The sequence below is a fragment of the Scyliorhinus torazame genome, chromosome 8, assembly GCF_047496885.1.
Source record: "Scyliorhinus torazame isolate Kashiwa2021f chromosome 8, sScyTor2.1, whole genome shotgun sequence".
NCBI lineage: Eukaryota > Metazoa > Chordata > Chondrichthyes > Carcharhiniformes > Scyliorhinidae > Scyliorhinus > Scyliorhinus torazame.
This window is the reverse complement of record NC_092714.1, coordinates 63,200,586-63,217,901: the sequence shown is the minus strand read 5'-3', so window position 1 is coordinate 63,217,901 and position 17,316 is coordinate 63,200,586. Positions and strand designations below refer to the sequence as shown.

The 17,316-nt window shown below is 48.3% G+C and overlaps 1 protein-coding gene across 1 annotated transcript in view; it reads left to right on the top strand.

Moving 5' to 3' along the window:
• LOC140427898 (importin subunit alpha-5) overlaps positions 1–17,316 on the top strand; it is a 92,877-nt gene that overhangs the window by 33,793 nt on the left and 41,768 nt on the right. Inside the window, exon 3 of the mRNA XM_072513731.1 lies at positions 16,081–16,188. Within this exon, the coding sequence (XP_072369832.1) occupies positions 16,081–16,188 (108 nt within the window). The remainder of the gene's footprint in view (positions 1–16,080; positions 16,189–17,316) is intronic.

The window sequence follows — 17,316 nt, the reverse complement described above, 5'->3', positions numbered from 1 at the left end:
GGCGGAGATAGTGGTGGCGATGGACGCTGAGAAAGCCTTCGATAGGGTAGATTGGGGGTACCTGTGGGAGGTGCTGAAGAGGTTTGGGTTTGGGGAGGGGTTTGTAAGGTGGGTTAGGCTGTTGTATGAGGTCCCGATGGCGAGTGTGGCCACAAATAGGAGGAGGTCCGAGTACATTCGGTTGCACCGAGGGACGAGAGAGGGGTGTCCCCCTGCTCTTCGCACTGGCGATTGAACCCCTGGCTATGGCACAGAGAGTCGAGGAACTGGAGGGGGTTGATGCGGGGTGGGGGGGGGAAAGCATAGGGTGTCGCTTTATGCGGACGACCTGCTGCTGTATGTGGCGGACCCGGTGGGAGGAATGCCAGAGGTAATGAGGATCCTTGGGGAATTCGGGGACTTTTCGGGGTACAAGCTCAATATGGGGAAGAGCGAGCTGTTCGTAGTTCAGCTAGGGGACCAGAAGAGAGGGATTGGCGAGCTCCCACTAAAAAGGGCGGAGAGGAGCTTCAGATATTTGGGGGTCCAGGTGGCCAGGAGCTGGGGGGCCCTGCATAGGCTTAACTTTACAAGGCTGGTGGAGCAAATGGAGGAAGAGTTCAACAGGTGGGACGCGTTGCCACTGTCCTTGGCGGGTAGGGTGCAGTCAATCAAAATGACGGTGCTCCCAAGGTTTTTGTTCCTGTTCCAGTGCCTCCCCGTGTTTATCCCGAAGGCTTTTTTTAGGCGGGCTAACAGGAGTATAATGGGGTTTGTGTCGGAGCGAGGGACTCCAAGGGTGAGAAGGGTGTTCCTGGAGCGTGTAGAGATAGGGGGGGCTGGCGCTGCCCAACATCTGTGGGTACTACTGGGCCGCCAATGCGACGATGGTGCGCAGGTGTGTGATGGAGGGGGAGGGGGCTGCATGGAAGAGGCTGGAGACGGCGTCCTGTGTGGGTACGAGTCTGGGGGCGCTGGCAACGGCGCCGCTGCCGCTCCCTCCAAGGAGGTATACCACAAGCCCGATGGTGGTGGCGGCCCTCAAAATTTGGGGGCAGTGGAGGCGGCATGGGGGGAAGTTGGGGTCTCTGCGTGGACCCCATTACGGGGGAACCACTGGTTTGCCCCAGGACAACAGGTGGAGGGTTTTCGGGGTGGCACAGGGCAGGGATACGAAGGTTGGGGGACCTGTTTGTGGACGGAAAGTTCGCGAGCTTGGGTGAGCTGGAGGAGAAGTAAGAGCTCCCCCTGGGGAACACCTTCAGGTACTTACAGGTAAGGGCGTTTGCCAGACGGCAGGTGATGGAATTCCCGCAACTACTGCCACACACAGTACAGGACAGGGTGCTCTCGGTGGGGGGGGGGGAAGAGAGTGGTGAAGATCTCGGAAACGTACCGGGTGATGCAGGAGGACGAGGAGGCCTCGGTGGTGGTGTTGAAAGGTAAGTGGGAGGAGGAGTTGGGAGAGGAGATCGAAGAGGGGACGTGGGCCGATGCCCTAGGGAGGATGAACTCTTCCTCTTCGTGCGCGAGGCTCAGCCTCATACAGTTTAAGGTGCTGCACAGGACACACATGACCGGGACAAGGATGAGCCGGTTCTTTGGGGGTGAGGACAGGTGTGTTAGGTCCTCAGGGAGCCCAGCAAATCACACCCATGTTCTGGGCATGCCCAGCGCTGGAGGAATTTTGGAAGGGCGTAGCGAGGACGGTGTTGAGGGTGGTAGGATCCAGGGTGAGACCGGGCTGGGGGCTCGCAATATTTGGGGTGGCAGAGGAGCCGGGAGTGCAGGAGACGAAAGGGGCCGGACTTCTGGCCTTTGCGTCCCTGGTAGCCCGGCGAAGGATTCTTCTTCAGTGGAAAGATGCAAGTCCCCCAAGCGTGGAATCCTGGATCAGCGATATGGCAGGGTTCATTAAATTGGAGAGGGTGAAATTCGCCTTGAGAGGGTACAAGGGTTCTTTAGGCAGTGGCAACCGTTCTTAGACTTTCTGGCAAAACGATAGACATTGGTCAATGGCAGCAGTGGGGTGGGGGGGTGGGGGTTACTTTATTTTTGTTTATGTTATTTACACTGGAGGGTCTGAGGGGGTGTATATACCTGTTGTGTTAAGTCGGGGTATTAATGTTTATTTATTATTCATGTACAGGGTGGGGGAGGGATTTGGGGGGTTGCTTTTTTAGATTGTGTTTTGTACTTAACCCTGTTGGGTTCTTTTTTCTTTCTCATTTTGTTATTGATATTTTATGAAAACCTTTAATAAAAATTTTTTTTTTTTTTTTTAAAAAGTGGTCTAATCCTTTCCCTGGCCTCCCTCTTGCTTTTTACATATAAATAAAAAGTTTTGGGGTTCACCTTAATCCTACTTGCCTAGTGCTTTTCATGACCCCTCCTAGCCCTCCTAATTTCCCGCTTCAGTACCTTCCTACTTCCTTTATACTCCTCAAGAGTTTCGACTGTCCCCACCCTTCTATACCGTACAAAAGCCTCTTTTTTTCTTTTTGACAAGGTTCACAATATCCCTCGCTATCCAAGCTCCCTAAACTTCCCATACTTATCCTTCGTTCTCTCAGGAACGTAGAGCAGAGCTGCTGATTGGCTGTTGCGGGGGAAATTTGCATACATCCGTATGCTCACCCTAACTTGAAGGTGTACCTGAGCAAAAGACCTCAGCTGTTCAAGTGAAGACAAGCATCCAGCAGAGGGCAGTAGAGTGGAGCTGCTGATTGGCTGTTGCGGGGGAAATTTGCAGATGTCCGTGCGCTCACCCTAACTTGAAGGTGGTTTGTGGAGGAGCTGTTGTCAAGTGACATTTAATCCCGAAACACTTCTTCAGTGTTTCCCTCCCTACCCCCCCCTCTAACCAAAAAATACCCAACCGCTGTAAAGATCAAGAGGAAGGCTCGAGGGCAGGTAAAAGTCGAAAGAAGTTGAACCGTGACGTCACAGCCTGCAGGTAAGGGACTGGCTGGTGACTGGTTAGTAGTTTTTCTTTTCTTTTCACTCTGGTGTTATCGTGCGGGGCGCAGAGGTTGCTGAGTGAGTGCTGGCTAAGAAGGGGAGTGAATGGACTTCCGGGTGCGGCGATGACCAGCTGAGTCGCACGTTTCGGCAGCTCCCTGTGAAACGGACTTTTGGGCTCTTGATAGGAGCCCCAACGGCAATTTTAACGGCTGAAAACACCGTGCGGTAAACCAGAAGGGTGTTCCCCCTGGACACGGATGGAAAAAGGAGAGGAAAGTGGCCGGATTGCAGCGGATCCTTTGGAACAACGGCAAGGAAGGCAAGCAGAAACCAAGATGGCGTCGGAAGGTGGCAGTTTCATATGGGGCCCTGAACAACAAGAGTTCTTGAAACGCTGCGTGGAGGAGATAAAAAAGGAAATGAAGAAAGAGTTGTTGGCCCCGATATTACAGGCGATTGAAGGGCTGAAAGAGGAACAAAAGACCCAGGAGCAGGAGCTTCGGGTCGTGAAGGCGAAAGCAGCAGAGAATGAAAACGACATACAGGGCCTGGTGGTGAAGTCGGAGATACAGGAGGCACACCAGAAACGATCTGTGGAGAGGTTGGAGGCACTGGAAAACAACGCAAGGAGGAACAACTTGAGGATTCTTGGCCTTCCTGAAGGTGTGGAGGGGGCGGACGTCGGGGCATATGTGAGCACGATGCTGCACTCGTTAATGGGAGTGGAGGCCCCGACGGGTCCGTTGGAGGTGGAGGGAGCATACCGAGTTATGGTGCGAGGACCGAGAGCAGGAGAAGCTCCCAGAGCCATAGTGGTGAGATTTCTCCGTTTTAAGGATAGAGAAATGGTCCTTAGATGGGCGAAGAAAACTCGGTGTAGTAAATGGGAGAACGCGGTGATCCGCGTCTATCAAGATTGGAGTGCGGAGGTGGCGAGAAGGAGGGCGAGCTTTAATCGGGCCAAAGCGGTACTTCACAAAAAAAAGATAAAGTTTGGAATGCTGCAACCGGCAAGACTGTGGGTCACATATCAAGGGAGGCACCACTACTTTGAGACGGCGGATGAAGCGTGGACTTTTATTGTAGAAGAAAAATTGGAATGATTGGACTACGAAAATGAACGTTTGGACAAAGTGGTGGGACGAGTGGGGGGGGGGGGGCGAAGAGGGATTGTATGATTAATCCTGCGGTATGGTAACTTTTCTTTCTCCCACAGGTGGTGATGGGGGGAGGTGGGGAGGGAGAGGAGATGGGGCGTTGGCCATGGGAGGCGGGACCGAGGGAGAGGCGCGGGCTTGGTTCCCGCGCTATGATAATTATGGCGGGAATAGAGAAGCAGGAAGGAGGGGGCGCCGCACGGGGCGAGCCGTGATCACGGGGGGAAGCCGAGGTCAGCCAGAGTTTGCTGACTTCTGGGAGCAACATGGGGGGAGTAATTACGCTAGCGGGAGGTCTAGCGGGGGGGGGGGGGGAGGGGGGAATTACTGGGTTGCTGCTGCTGGGGAAAGGGGGGAGTGGGTGCGGGAAAGGATGGGCGGGGGGGCACCGTCTGGGAGAAATACAGCCGCGTGGGAACTGGGCGAGAAGCTGGAAAAAGATGATGGCTAACCGGCAAGGGGGGGGGGTGGGAAGCCCCCCAACTCGGCTGATCACGTGGAACGTGAGGGGGCTTAACGGGCCGATAAAGAGGGCACGAGTACTCGCACACCTTAAGAAACTTAAAGCAGATGTGGTCATGTTACAGGAAACGCACCTGAAACTGATAGATCAGGTTAGGTTGCGCAAAGGATGGGTAGGGCAGGTGTTCCATTCGGGGCTGGATGCGAAAAACAGGGGGGTGGCTATATTAGTGGGGAAGCGGGTAATGTTCGAGGCAAAGACTACAGTGGCGGATAACGGGGGCAGATACGTGATGGTGAGTGGCAAATTACAGGGAGAGGTGGTGGTGTTGGTAAACGTGTATGCCCCGAATTGGGACGATGCCAATTTTATGAGGCGAATGCTAGGACGCATCCCAGACCTAGAGACCGGAAAGCTGATAATGGGGGGAGACTTTAACACGGTGTTGGAACCAAGGCTGGATAGGTCGAAGTCCAGGACTGGTAGGAGGCCGGCAGCAGCCAAGGTGCTTAAGGATTTAATGGAGCAGATGGGAGGGGTGGACCCGTGGAGATTCAGTAGACCTAGGAGTAAGGAGTTCTCGTTTTTCTCCTATGTCCATAAAGTCTATTCACGCATAGACTTTTTTGTGTTGGGTAGGGCATTGATCCCGAGGGTGAGGGGAACGGAATATACGGCTATAGCCATTTCGGATCATGCCCCACACTGGGTAGACTTGGAGATAGGGGAGGAAACAAGAGGGCGTCCACCCTGGAGAATGGATATGGGACTAATGGCGGATGAGGGGGTGTGCTTAAGGGTGAGGGGATGCATTGAAAAGTACTTGGAACTCAATGACAATGGGGAGGTTCAGGTGGGAGTGGTCTGGGAGGCGTTGAAGGCGGTGGTTAGGGGGGAGCTGATATCAAAAAGGACACATAAAGGGAAGCAGGAGAGTAAGGAACGGGAGCGGTTGTTGCAAGAACTTTTGAGGGTGGACAGACAGTATGCGGAAGCACCGGAGGAGGGACTGTATAGGGAAAGGCAAAGGCTGCATGTGGAATTTGACTTGCTGACCACAGGCACTGCAGAGGCACAATGGAGGAAGGCGCAGGGTGTACAGTATGAATATGGAGAGAAGGCGAGCAGATTGCTGGCACAACAATTGAGGAAAAGGGGAGCAGCGAGGGAAATAGGGGGGGTGAGAGACGAAGATGGAGAGACGGAGCGGGGAGCGGAGAGAGTGAATGAAGTGTTTAAGACATTTTATAAAAAATTGTATGAAGCTCAACCCCCGGATGGGAGGGAGAGAATGATGGAGTTTTTGGATCGGCTGGAAATTCCCAAGGTGGAAGAGCAGGAAAGGATGGGATTGGGAGCACAGATCACGGTAGAAGAAGTGGTGAAAGGAATTAGGAACATGCAGACTGGAAAGGCCCCGGGACCGGACGGATTCCCAGTTGAATTTTACAGAAAATATTTTGACTTGCTCGCCCCGCTACTGACGAGGACCTTCAACGAGGCAAAGGAAAGGGGACAACTGCCCCCGACTATGTCAGAAGCAACGATATCGCTTCTTTTAAAGAAGGAAAAGGATCCGCTACAATGCGGGTCCTACAGACCAATCTCCCTCCTCAATGTAGATGCCAAGGTCTTGGCCAAGGTAATGGCAATGAGAATAGAGGAATGTGTCCCGGGGGTGGTTCATGAGGACCAAACTGGGTTTGTGAAGGGGAGACAGCTGAACACGAACATACGGAGGTTGTTAGGGGTAATGATGATGGCCCCACCAGAGGGAGAAACGGAGATAGTAGTGGCGATGGATGCCGAGAAAGCATTTGATAGAGTGGAGTGGGATTATCTGTGGGAGGTGTTGAGGAGATTTGGGTTCGGAGAGGGGTATGTTAGATGGGTGCAGCTGTTGTATAGGGCCCCAGTGGCGAGTGTGGTCACGAATGGACGGGTATCGGCATATTTTCGGCTCCATAGAGGGACAAGGCAGGGATGTCCTCTGTCCCCATTACTGTTTGCACTGGCGATTGAGCCCCTGGCGATAGCGCTGAGAGGTTCCAAGGGATGGAGGGGAATACTTAGGGGAGGAGAAGAACACCGGGTATCTTTATATGCGGATGATCTGCTACTATATGTGGCGGATCCAGCGGAGGGGATGCCAGAAATAATGCGGATACTTGGGGAGTTTGGGGATTTTTCAGGGTATAAATTGAATATGGGAAAGAGTGAGCTGTTTGTGGTGCATCCAGGGGAGCAGAGTAGAGAAATAGAAGACCTACCGTTCAGGAAGGTAACAAGAGACTTTCGTTACCTGGGGATCCAGATAGCTAAGAATTGGGGCACATTGCACAGGCTAAATTTGACGCGGTTGGTGGAACAGATGGAGGAAGATTTCAAGAGATGGGACATGGTAGCATTGTCAATGGCAGGGAGGGTGCAGGCAGTTAAGATGGTGGTCCTCCCGAGATTCCTTTTTGTGTTTCAGTGTCTCCCGGTGGTGATCACGAAGGCTTTTTTCAAAAGGATAGAAAAGAGTATTATGGGTTTTGTTTGGGCCGGGAAGACTCCGAGAGTGAGGAAGGGATTCTTACAGCGTAGTAGGGATAGGGGGGGGCTGGCACTACCGAGCCTAAGTGAGTATTATTGGGCCGCTAATATTTCAATGGTGAGTAAGTGGATGGGAGAGGAGGAAGGAGCGGCGTGGAAGAGATTAGAGAGGGCGTCCTGTAGGGGGACCAGCCTGCAGGCTATGGTGACAGCCCCATTGCCGTTCTCACCAAGGAACTATACCACGAGTCCGGTGGTGGTAGCTACACTGAAGATTTGGGGACAGTGGAGACGACATAGGGGAAAGACCGGAGCACTGGGGGGGTCCCCGATAAGAAACAACCATAGGTTTGCCCCGGGGGGAATGGATGGGGGATATGGAATGTGGCAAAGAGCAGGAATAACGCAATTGAAAGATCTATTTGTGGATGGGAAGTTTGCGAGTCTGGGAGCGCTGACCGAGAAATATGGGTTGCCCCAAGGGAATGCATTCAGGTACATGCAATTGAGGGCTTTTGCGAGGCAGCAGGTGAGGGAATTCCCGCAGCTCCCGACACAAGAGGTGCAGGACAGAGTCATCTCAAAGAAATGGGTGGGGGACGGTAAGGTGTCGGATATATATAGGGAAATGAGAGATGTAGGGGAGACTATGATGGACGAACTAAAAGGGAAATGGGAAGAAGAGCTAGGGGAGGAGATTGAGGAGGGGATGTGGGCAGATGCCCTAAACAGGGTAAACTCGTCGTCCTCGTGCGCCAGGCTAAGCCTGATTCAGTTTAAGGTATTACACAGGGCACATATGACTGGAACACGGCTCAGTAAATTTTTTGGGGTGGAGGATAGGTGTGCGAGGTGCTCGAGAAGCCCAGCGAATCATACCCATATGTTTTGGTCATGCCCGGCTCTACAGGGGTTTTGGATGGGGGTGACAAAGGTGCTTTCGAAAGTAGTAGGAGTCCGGGTCGAACCAAGCTGGGGGTTCGCTATATTTGGGGTTGCACAAGAGCCGGGAGTGCAGGAGGCGAAAGAGGCCGATGTTTTGGCCTTTGCGTCCCTAGTAGCCCGGCGCAGAATATTGCTAATGTGGAAAGAAGCCAAGCCCCCGGGGGTGGAGACCTGGATAAATGATATGGCGGGGTTCATAAAGTTAGAGCGGATTAAGTTCGTCCTAAGGGGGTCGGCTCAAGGGTTTACTAGGCGGTGGCAACCGTTCGTCGAATACCTTGCGGAAAGATAGATAGGGGAGAACAAAGAAGGCAGCAGCAGCGGCCCAGGACTTGGGGGGGGAGGGATGGGGGGGGGGGGGTGGCCTGAGACAAGGCAGTTGCCAATTAGGGCTAGTTTTTATTTTTTGTTATTTAATATTTATTTATTTGTTGTTGTTTTTGTTTAAATTTAAAAAAGGTCATTATTATCTGTATTGTTACAATGTTGTGTAAAGGATGCACAATGTACTGTGTTGGTTGACCAAAAATTTTCAATAAAATATTATTTTTAAAAAAAAAAGAAGGGGAGTGAATAACAGGTAAGCTCTTTTTATTTTTTTATCTAGAGGGGATGGCAGGGAAGGTAGTGCAATGTTCCTCCTGCAGAATGTTTGAGGTGATGGACGCCGTCAGTGTCCCTGCTGATTTCATCTGTGGGAAGTGCACCCATCTCCAGCTCCTCCGAAACTGCGTTAGGGAACTGGAGCTGGAGCTGGATGAACTTCGGATCATTTGGGAGGCAGAGGTGGTCATATAAAGAAGCTTCAGGAATGTAGTTACTCCGAAGAATAAAGATAGATGGGTGACGGTGAGAGGAGCTGGGAGGAAGCAGTCAGTACAGGGATCCCCTGTGGTCGTTCCCCTTAGTAACAAGTATACCGCTTTGGATACTATTGGGGAGGGGGGGGGGGGACTTACCAGTGGTAAGCCATGGGGTACAGGTCTCTGGCACAGAGTCTGTCCCTGTTGCTCAGAAGGGAAGGGGGAGAGGAGTAGAGCATTAGTCATTGGAAACTCCATAGTTAGGAGGATAGATAGGAGATTCTGTGGGAACGCGAGAGACTCGCGGTTGGTGTGTTGCCTCCCAGGTGCCAGGGTGTGTGATGTCTCGGATCGTGTTTTCGGGATCCTTAAGGGGGAGGGGGAGCAGCCCCAAGTCGTGGTCCTCCTAGGTACCAACGACATAGGTAGGAAAAGGGATAGGGATGTAAGGCAGGAATTCAGAGAGCTAGGGTGGAAACTTAGATCTATCTCTGGGTTGTTACCCATGCCACATGATTGCGAGACGAGGAATAAGGAGAGAGAGGAGTTGAACACGTGGCTACAGGGATGGGGCAGGAGGGAGGTTTTCAGATTTCTGGATAATTGGGGCTCATTCTGGGGTCGGTGGGACCTCTACAAACGGGATGGTCTACACCTGGACCAGAGGGGTACCAATATCCTGGGGGGGGGGGGGGGGGGGGGGAGGGGGGGGGGAGTTTGCTAATGCTCTTCGGGAGGGTTTAAACTAGTTCAGCAGGGGCTTGGGAACCTGAATTGTAGCTCCAATATACAGGAGGTTGAGAGTAGTGAGGTCATGAGTAAGGTTTCAGAGTTGCAGGAGTGTACCGGCAGGCAGGAAGGTGGTTTAAAGTGTGTCTTCTTCAATGCCAGGAGCATCCGGAATAAGGTGGGTGAACTTGCGGCATGGGTTGGTACCTGGGGCTGGTTTAGCACACTGGAGGGGCTGGTTTAGCACATTGGGCTAAATCTCTGGCTTTTAAAGCAGACCAAGGCAGGCTAGCAGTACGGTTCGATTCCCGTCCCAGCCTCCCCGAACAGGCGCCGGAATGTGGCGACTAGGGGCTTTTCACAGTAACTTCATTTGAAGCCTACTTGTGACAATAAGCGATTTTCATTTCATTTTTCACTTCGATGTTGTGGCCGTTTCGGAGACATGGATAGAGCAGGGACAGGAATGGTTGTTGCAGGTGCCGGGGTTTAGATATTTCAGTAAGCTCAGGGAAGGTGGTAAAAGAGGGGGAGTGGTGGCATTGTTAGTCAAGGACAGTAGTATGATGGCAGAAAGGACGTTTGATGAGGACTCGTCTACTGAGGTAGTATGGGTTGAGGTTAGAAACAGGAAAGGAGAGGTCACCTGTTAAGGGTTTTCTATAGGCCTCCGAAAAGTTCCAGAGGTATACAGGAAATGATTGGAAAGATGATTCTGGATAGGACGAAAGCAACAGGGTAGTTATTATGGGGGACTTTAACTTTCCAAATATTGACTGGAAACGCTATAGTTCGAGTACTTTAGATGGGTCTGTTTTTGTCCAATGTGTGCAGGACAGTTTCCTGACACAGTATGTAGATAGGCCAACGAGAGGCGAGGCCATATTGGATTTGGTACTGGGTAATGAACCAGGACAGGTGTTAGATTTGGAGGTAGGTGAGCACTTTAGTGATAGTGACCACAATTCCATTACGTTTACTTTAGTGATGGAAAGGGATAGGTATATACCGCGGGGCAAGAGTTATATCTGGGGGAAAGGCAATTATGATGCAATGAGGCAAGACTTAGGATGCATCGGATGGAGAGGAAAACTGCAGGGGATGGGCACAATGTAAATGTGGAGCTTGTTCAAGGAACAGCTACTGCTTGTCCTTGATAAGTATGTACCTGTCTGGCAGGGAGGAAGTGGTCGAGCAAGGGAACCGTGGTTTACTAAAGCAGTCGAAACACTTGTCAAGAGGAAGAAGGAGGCTTATGTAAAGATGAGACATGAAGGTTCAGTTAGGGCGCTCGAGAGTTACAAGTTGGGTAGAAAGGACCTAAAGAGAGAACTAAGAAGAGCCAGGAGGGGACATGAGAAGTCTTTGGTAGGTAGGATCAAGGATAACCCTAAAGCTTTCTATAGATATGTCAGGAATAAACAAATGACTAGGGTAAGAGTGCGGCCAGTCAAGGACAGTAGTGGGAAGTTGTGCTTGGAGTCCGAGGAGATAGGAGAGGTGCTAAATGAATATTTTTCGTCAGTATTCACACAGGAAAAAGATAATGTTGTCGAGGAGAATACTGAGATTCAGGCTACTAGACTAGAAGGGCTTGGATTCATAAGGAGGAGGTGTTAGCAATTCTGGAAAGTATGAAAATAGATAAGTCCCCTGAGCCGGATGGGATTTATCCTAGGATTCTCTGGGAAGCTAGGGAGGAGGTTGCTGAGCCTTTGGCTTTGATCTTTAAGTCATCTTTGTCTACAGGAATAGTGCCAGGAGACTGGAGGATAGCAAATGTTGGCCCCTTGTTCAAGAAGGGGAGTAGAGACAACTCCGGTAACTAGACCAGTGAGCCTTACTTCTGTTGTGGGCAAAATCTTGGAAAGGTTTATAAGAGATAGGATGTATAATCATCTGGAAAGGAATAATTTGATTAGAGATAGTCAACACAGTTTGTGAAGGGTAGGTCGTGCCTCACAAACCTTATTGAGTTCTTTGAGAAGGTGACCAAAAAGGTGGATGAGGGTAAAGCAATTGATGTGGTGTATATGGATTTCAGTAAAGCGTTTGATAAGGTTCCCCACGGTAGGCTACTGCAGAAAATACGGAGGCATGGGATTCAGGGTGATTTAGCAGTTTGGATCAGAAATTGGCTAGCTGGAAGAAGACAAAGGGTGGTGGTTGATGGGAAATGTTCAGACTGGAGTCCAGTTACTAGTGGTGTACCACAAGGATCTGTTCTGGGGCCACTGCTGTTTGTCATTTTTATAAATGACCTGGAGGAGGGTGTCAAAGGATGGGTGAGTAAATTTGCAGATGACACTAAAGTCGGTGGAGTTGTGGACAGTGCGGAAGGATGTTACAAGTTACAGAGGGACATGGATAAGCTGCAGCGCTGGGCTGAGAGGTGGCAAATGGAGTTTAATGCAGAAAAATGTGAGGTGATTCATTTTGGAAGGAATAACAGGAAGACTGAGTACTGGGCTAATGGTAAGATTCTTGGCAGTGTGGATGAGCAGAGAGATCTCATTGTCCATGTACATAGATCCCTGAAAGTTGCCACCCAGGTTGAGAGGGTTGTTAAGAAGGCGTACGGTGTGTTAGCTTTTATTGGTAGAGGGATTGAGTTTCGGAGCCATGAGGTCATGTTACAGCTGTACAAAACTCTGGTGCGGCCGCATTTGGAGTATTGCGTGCAATTCTGGTCGCCGTATTATCGGAAGGATGTGGAAGCATTGGAAAGGGTGCAGAGGAGAATTACCAGAACGTTGCCTGGTATGGAGGGAAGATCTTATGAGGAAAGGCTGAGGGACTTGAGGCTGTTTTCCATAAGACCATAAGACATAGGAGTGGAAGTAAGGCCATTCGGCCCATCGAGTCTACTCCACCATTCAATCATGGCTGATTTCAACTCCATTTACCCGCTCACTCTCCATAGCCCTTAATTCCTCGAGAAATCAAGAATTTATCAACTTCTGTCTTAAAGACACTCAACGTCCCGGCCTCCACCGCCCTCTGTGGCAATGAATTCCACAGACCCACCACTCTCTGGCTGAAGAAATTTCTCCTCATCTCTGTTCTAAAGTGACTCCCTTTTATTCTAAGGCTGTGCCCCGGGTCCTAGTCTCCCCTGCTAATGGAAACAACTTCCCTACATCCACCCTATCTAAGCCATTCATTATCTTGTAAGTTTCTATTAGATCTCCCCTCAACCTCCTAAACTCCAATGAATATAATCCCAGGATCATCAGACGTTCATGGTATGTTAGGCCTACCATTCCTGGGATCATCCGTGTGAATCTCCGCTGGACCCGCTCCAGTGCCAGTATGTCCTTCCTGAGGTGTGGGGCCCAAAATTGCTCACAGTATTCTAAATGGGGCCTAACTAATGCTTTATAAAGCTTCAGAAGTACATCCCTGCTTTTATATTCCAAGCCTCTTGAGATAAATGACAACATTGCATTTGCTTTCTTAATTATGGACTCAACCTGCAAGTTTACCTTTAGAGAATCCTGGACTAGGACTCCCAAGTCCCTTTGCACTTCAGCATTATGAATTTTGTCACCGTTTAGAAAATAGTCCATGCCTCTATTCTTTTTTTCAAAGTGCAAGACCTCGCACTTGCCCATGTTGAATTTCATCAGCCATTTCTTGGACCACTCTCCTAAACTGTCTAAATCTTTCTGCAGCCTCCCCACCTCCTCCATACTACCTGCCCCTCCACCTATCTTTGTATCATCGGCAAACTTAGCCAGAATGCCCCCAGTCCCGTCATCTAGATCGTTAATATATAAAGAGAACAGCTGTGGCCCCAACACTGAACCCTGCGGGACACCACTCGTCACCGGTTGCCATTCCGAAAAAGAACCTTTTATCCCAACTCTCTGCCTTCTGCCTGACAGCCAATTGTCAATCCATGTTAGTACCTTGCCTCGAATACCATGGGCCCTTATTTTACTCAGCAGTCTCCCGTGAGACACCTTATCAAAGGCCTTTTGGAAGTCAAGATAGATAACATCCATTGGCTCTCCTTGGTCTAACTTATTTGTTATCTCTTCAAAGAACTCGCACAGGTTTGTCAGGCACGACCTCCCCTTACTAAATCCATGCTGACTTGTCCTAATCCGACCCTGCACTTCCAAGAATTTAGAAATCTCATCCTTAACAATGGATTCTAGAATCTTGCCAACAACCGAGGTTAGGCGAATTGGCCTATAATTTTCCATCTTTTTCCTTGTTCCCTTCTTGAACAGGGGGGTTACAACAGCGATTTTCCAATCCTCTGGGACTTACCCTGACTCCAGTGACTTTTGAAAGATCATAACTAACGCCTCCAATATTTCTTCAGCTATCTCCTTTAGAACTCTAGGATGTAGCCCATCTGGGCCCGGAGATTTATCAATTTTTAGACCTCTTAGTTTCTCTAGCACTTTCTCCTTTGTGATGGCTACCATATTCAACTCTGCCCCCTGACTCTCCGGAATTGTTGGGATATTACTCATGTCTTCTACTGTGAAGACTGACGCAAAGTACTTATTCAGTTCCTCAGCTATTTCCTTGTCTCCCATCACAAAATTACTAGCGTCATTTTGGAGCGGCCCAATGTCAACTTTTGCCTCCCGTTTGTTTTTAATGTATTTAAAGAAACCTTTACTATCATTCCTAATGTTACTGGCTAGCCTACCTTCACAATTGATCCTCTCTTTCCTTATTTCTCTCTTTGTTATCCTCTGTTTGTTTTTGTAGCCTTCCCAATCTTCTGACTTCCCACTACTCTTTGCCACATTATAGACTTTCTCTTTTGCTTTCATGCATTCCCTAACTTCCTTTGTCAGCCATGGCTGCCTAATCCCCCCCTCTGATATCCTTTTTTTTCTTTGGGATGAACCTCTACTGTGTCCTCAATTACTCCCAGAAACTCCTGTCATTGCTGTTCTCCTGTCTTTCCCACTAGGCTCTGCTCCCAGTCGATTTTCGTCAGTTCCTCCCTCATGCCCCTGTAGCTACCTTTATTTAACTGTAACACCTTTACATCTGATTCTACCTTCTTTCTTTCAAATTGGAGATTGAATTCGACCATATTATGATCACTGCCTCCTAAGTGCTCCCTTACTTTAAGATCTTTAATCAAGTCTGGCTCATTACATAACACTAAGTCCAGAGTGGCCTGTTCCCTCGTGGGCTCCATCACAAGCTGTTCCAAAAAGCCCTCCTGTAAACATTCAATGAATTCCCTTTCCTTGGGTCCACTGGCAGCATTATTTACCCAGTCCAGTCCTGCATATTGAAGTCCCCCATGATCACTGTGACCTTGCCTTTCTGACATGCACTTTCTATTTCGTGGTGCATTTTGTGCTCCTGGTCCTGACCACTGTTAGGAGGCCTGTACATCTCTCGTTAGAGAGAAGAAGGTTAAGAGGTGACTTAATTGAGGCATACAAGATGATCAGAGGATTGGACAGGGTGGACAGTGAGAGCCTTTTTCCTCAGATGGTGATGTCTAGCACGAGGGGACATAGCTTTAAATTGAGGGGAGATAGATATAGGACAGATGTCAGAGGTAGGTTCTTTACTCAGAGAGTAGTAAGGCATGGAATGCCCTGCCTCCAACAGTAGTGGACCCGCCAACACTAAGGGCATTCAAATAGTCATTGGATAGACATGGACGATAAAGGAATAATGTAGATGGGCTTTAGAGTGGTTTCACAGGTCGGCGCAACATCGAGGGCCGAAGGGCCTGTACTGCGCTATAATGTTCTATGTAACGTGACTTCCCTGAATCCTAATCAACTGTCGTTTGAAAGACTTCAACATGTCCGATGTTGATTTACTATCCAGCAGCCGCACCCAATCCAAATTCTTCAATTCCTGTCTAACGTTATCATAATTTGCCTTTCCCCAGTTTAGCAATTTAATACGAGGGTTGATGCATATAAAACTTAGAGCCATGAGGATAGATGCTGGAAGGATGTCTCTCCTGGGTGTAGAACCAGGGGTAACAGTCTTGAATAAAAGGTTGGCCATTAGGACAGCGATGAAGAGAATTTCTTGACTCAAAAGAAATATGAGTCTTTTGCATTCTCTAACCCAAAGAACTGCGGATTTTTGGTTGTTGAGTGTATTCAAATCAGAGAGGGAGAGAACTTTGGATACTAAAGGGTATGGTGAATAGTGCATGGGTATGGTGACTAGTGCATGGTAATGTAGATCTGTCATCGTATTAAATTCTGAGCAGGCTGAAAGGCCAAATGGCCTACTCCTATTTCTTTATTTTTAATGCAAATAGTCCATGCATTGTTTCTTGAAAGGTAAAATTCTAACTGTCCTAATTTAGTTGAACTGTTATTTATAGTTCTAAATATTTGCTCTTTTGTACTTTTATTTATCTGATTACAATTTACTGATTTTTGCATTTTCTCAAGTACTGAAATATTAGACGATATCTTAAATTAATTTGTTCTCTTCCTTACTTCCTCCTATGCAGTTGTGTATTTTAATGTTTTCTTTGTTTTGCCAGCTATTCAAACGTAGAAATGTTGCAAATACAGAACAGGAAGAGGAAGAGGAAGAGGTAATGAGTGACAGTGGATTCCATGAGTCACAAGTAAACATGGATATGGCTTTGGTAAGCAATATATCATGTACTGCTGCAACATGAACCGTCCATCCAATAAGGCAAGCTTGCAAATTTCTCACTGATCACTCAGTTAATCATGATTGGCATAAAGAAAAGGCAGTGTCACATCTTCCTCCATCAACTTTGCCACTGAAGTAAGTTAGCAAAGTAGGTATTGAAACATACCGAGGAACATATGAAGGTGGCTTAGTAAATAATTGAAACCACTACTACCACACTTTTTTAAAAAAATAATTTGGCTAAGCTTGCTGTTCCATTAGATTATAAATACTGTATTTATTGAACAAGACTATCTGAGGACTTGGATATGTTCTTTGAACATTTAAAATAAAATTGTCCTTGATTTTACTCAAACTATGTATGCTTTTCAAAATGCAATCTATTTTTTGAATATTTGAAACTTCTATCTTGGAAGCTAAGTGTGTAGGTGCTGTTGTGTCACTGGAATTTATGTACTGATCTTTTAAGTTATCAATGCACAAAATATCTGTACACATATCAATATTCTGACAGCCCTTCCTTATGAGCACACTATACATTAATGTAGAGGCTTTACCTGTATATAGATGTATGGTTTAGCAGAGATGATGGGCCAAATGATCTGTTCCATCTCTTATTTTATAATGTGGGCATGTCGAGGCTTTTTTCCTTGAATTTCAGTGTATTCATGGAATTTAAGTTCCTGTTTCATGTTGCCATGAATCGTGTGCATCTTAGCCTGTTAATGATTTAGCTTCTAACTTCCCCACAAGTGAGGCAAAAGTGGACCTGCAGACCCATGAAATTCATACAGGACAAACAAGCATAAGAATAGAAGTGCAATAGGATTAAGTTTTCTGATATTTTGAATGCTATTTTTTTCCTGGAATTCACATGACATAGGGGCGACAGACTTCACCCTTGTTATTGTATAGCCCTGCGAATCCTAAACCCACCTCCAGTGACAGTGATGTGGAATAGTAAATTTTCACATCATGAAACTTTGATCCAAATTCTCTGCAGGTCTGCTTCATTCCCAGCACCAGAGGAAGCCCACCAAAGTATTGGGCTCAAGTAGAAAATTAAGACTTCGTAATTTTCTTAGGTAAAGGTATGAATCTCTTTGATATCTCACTC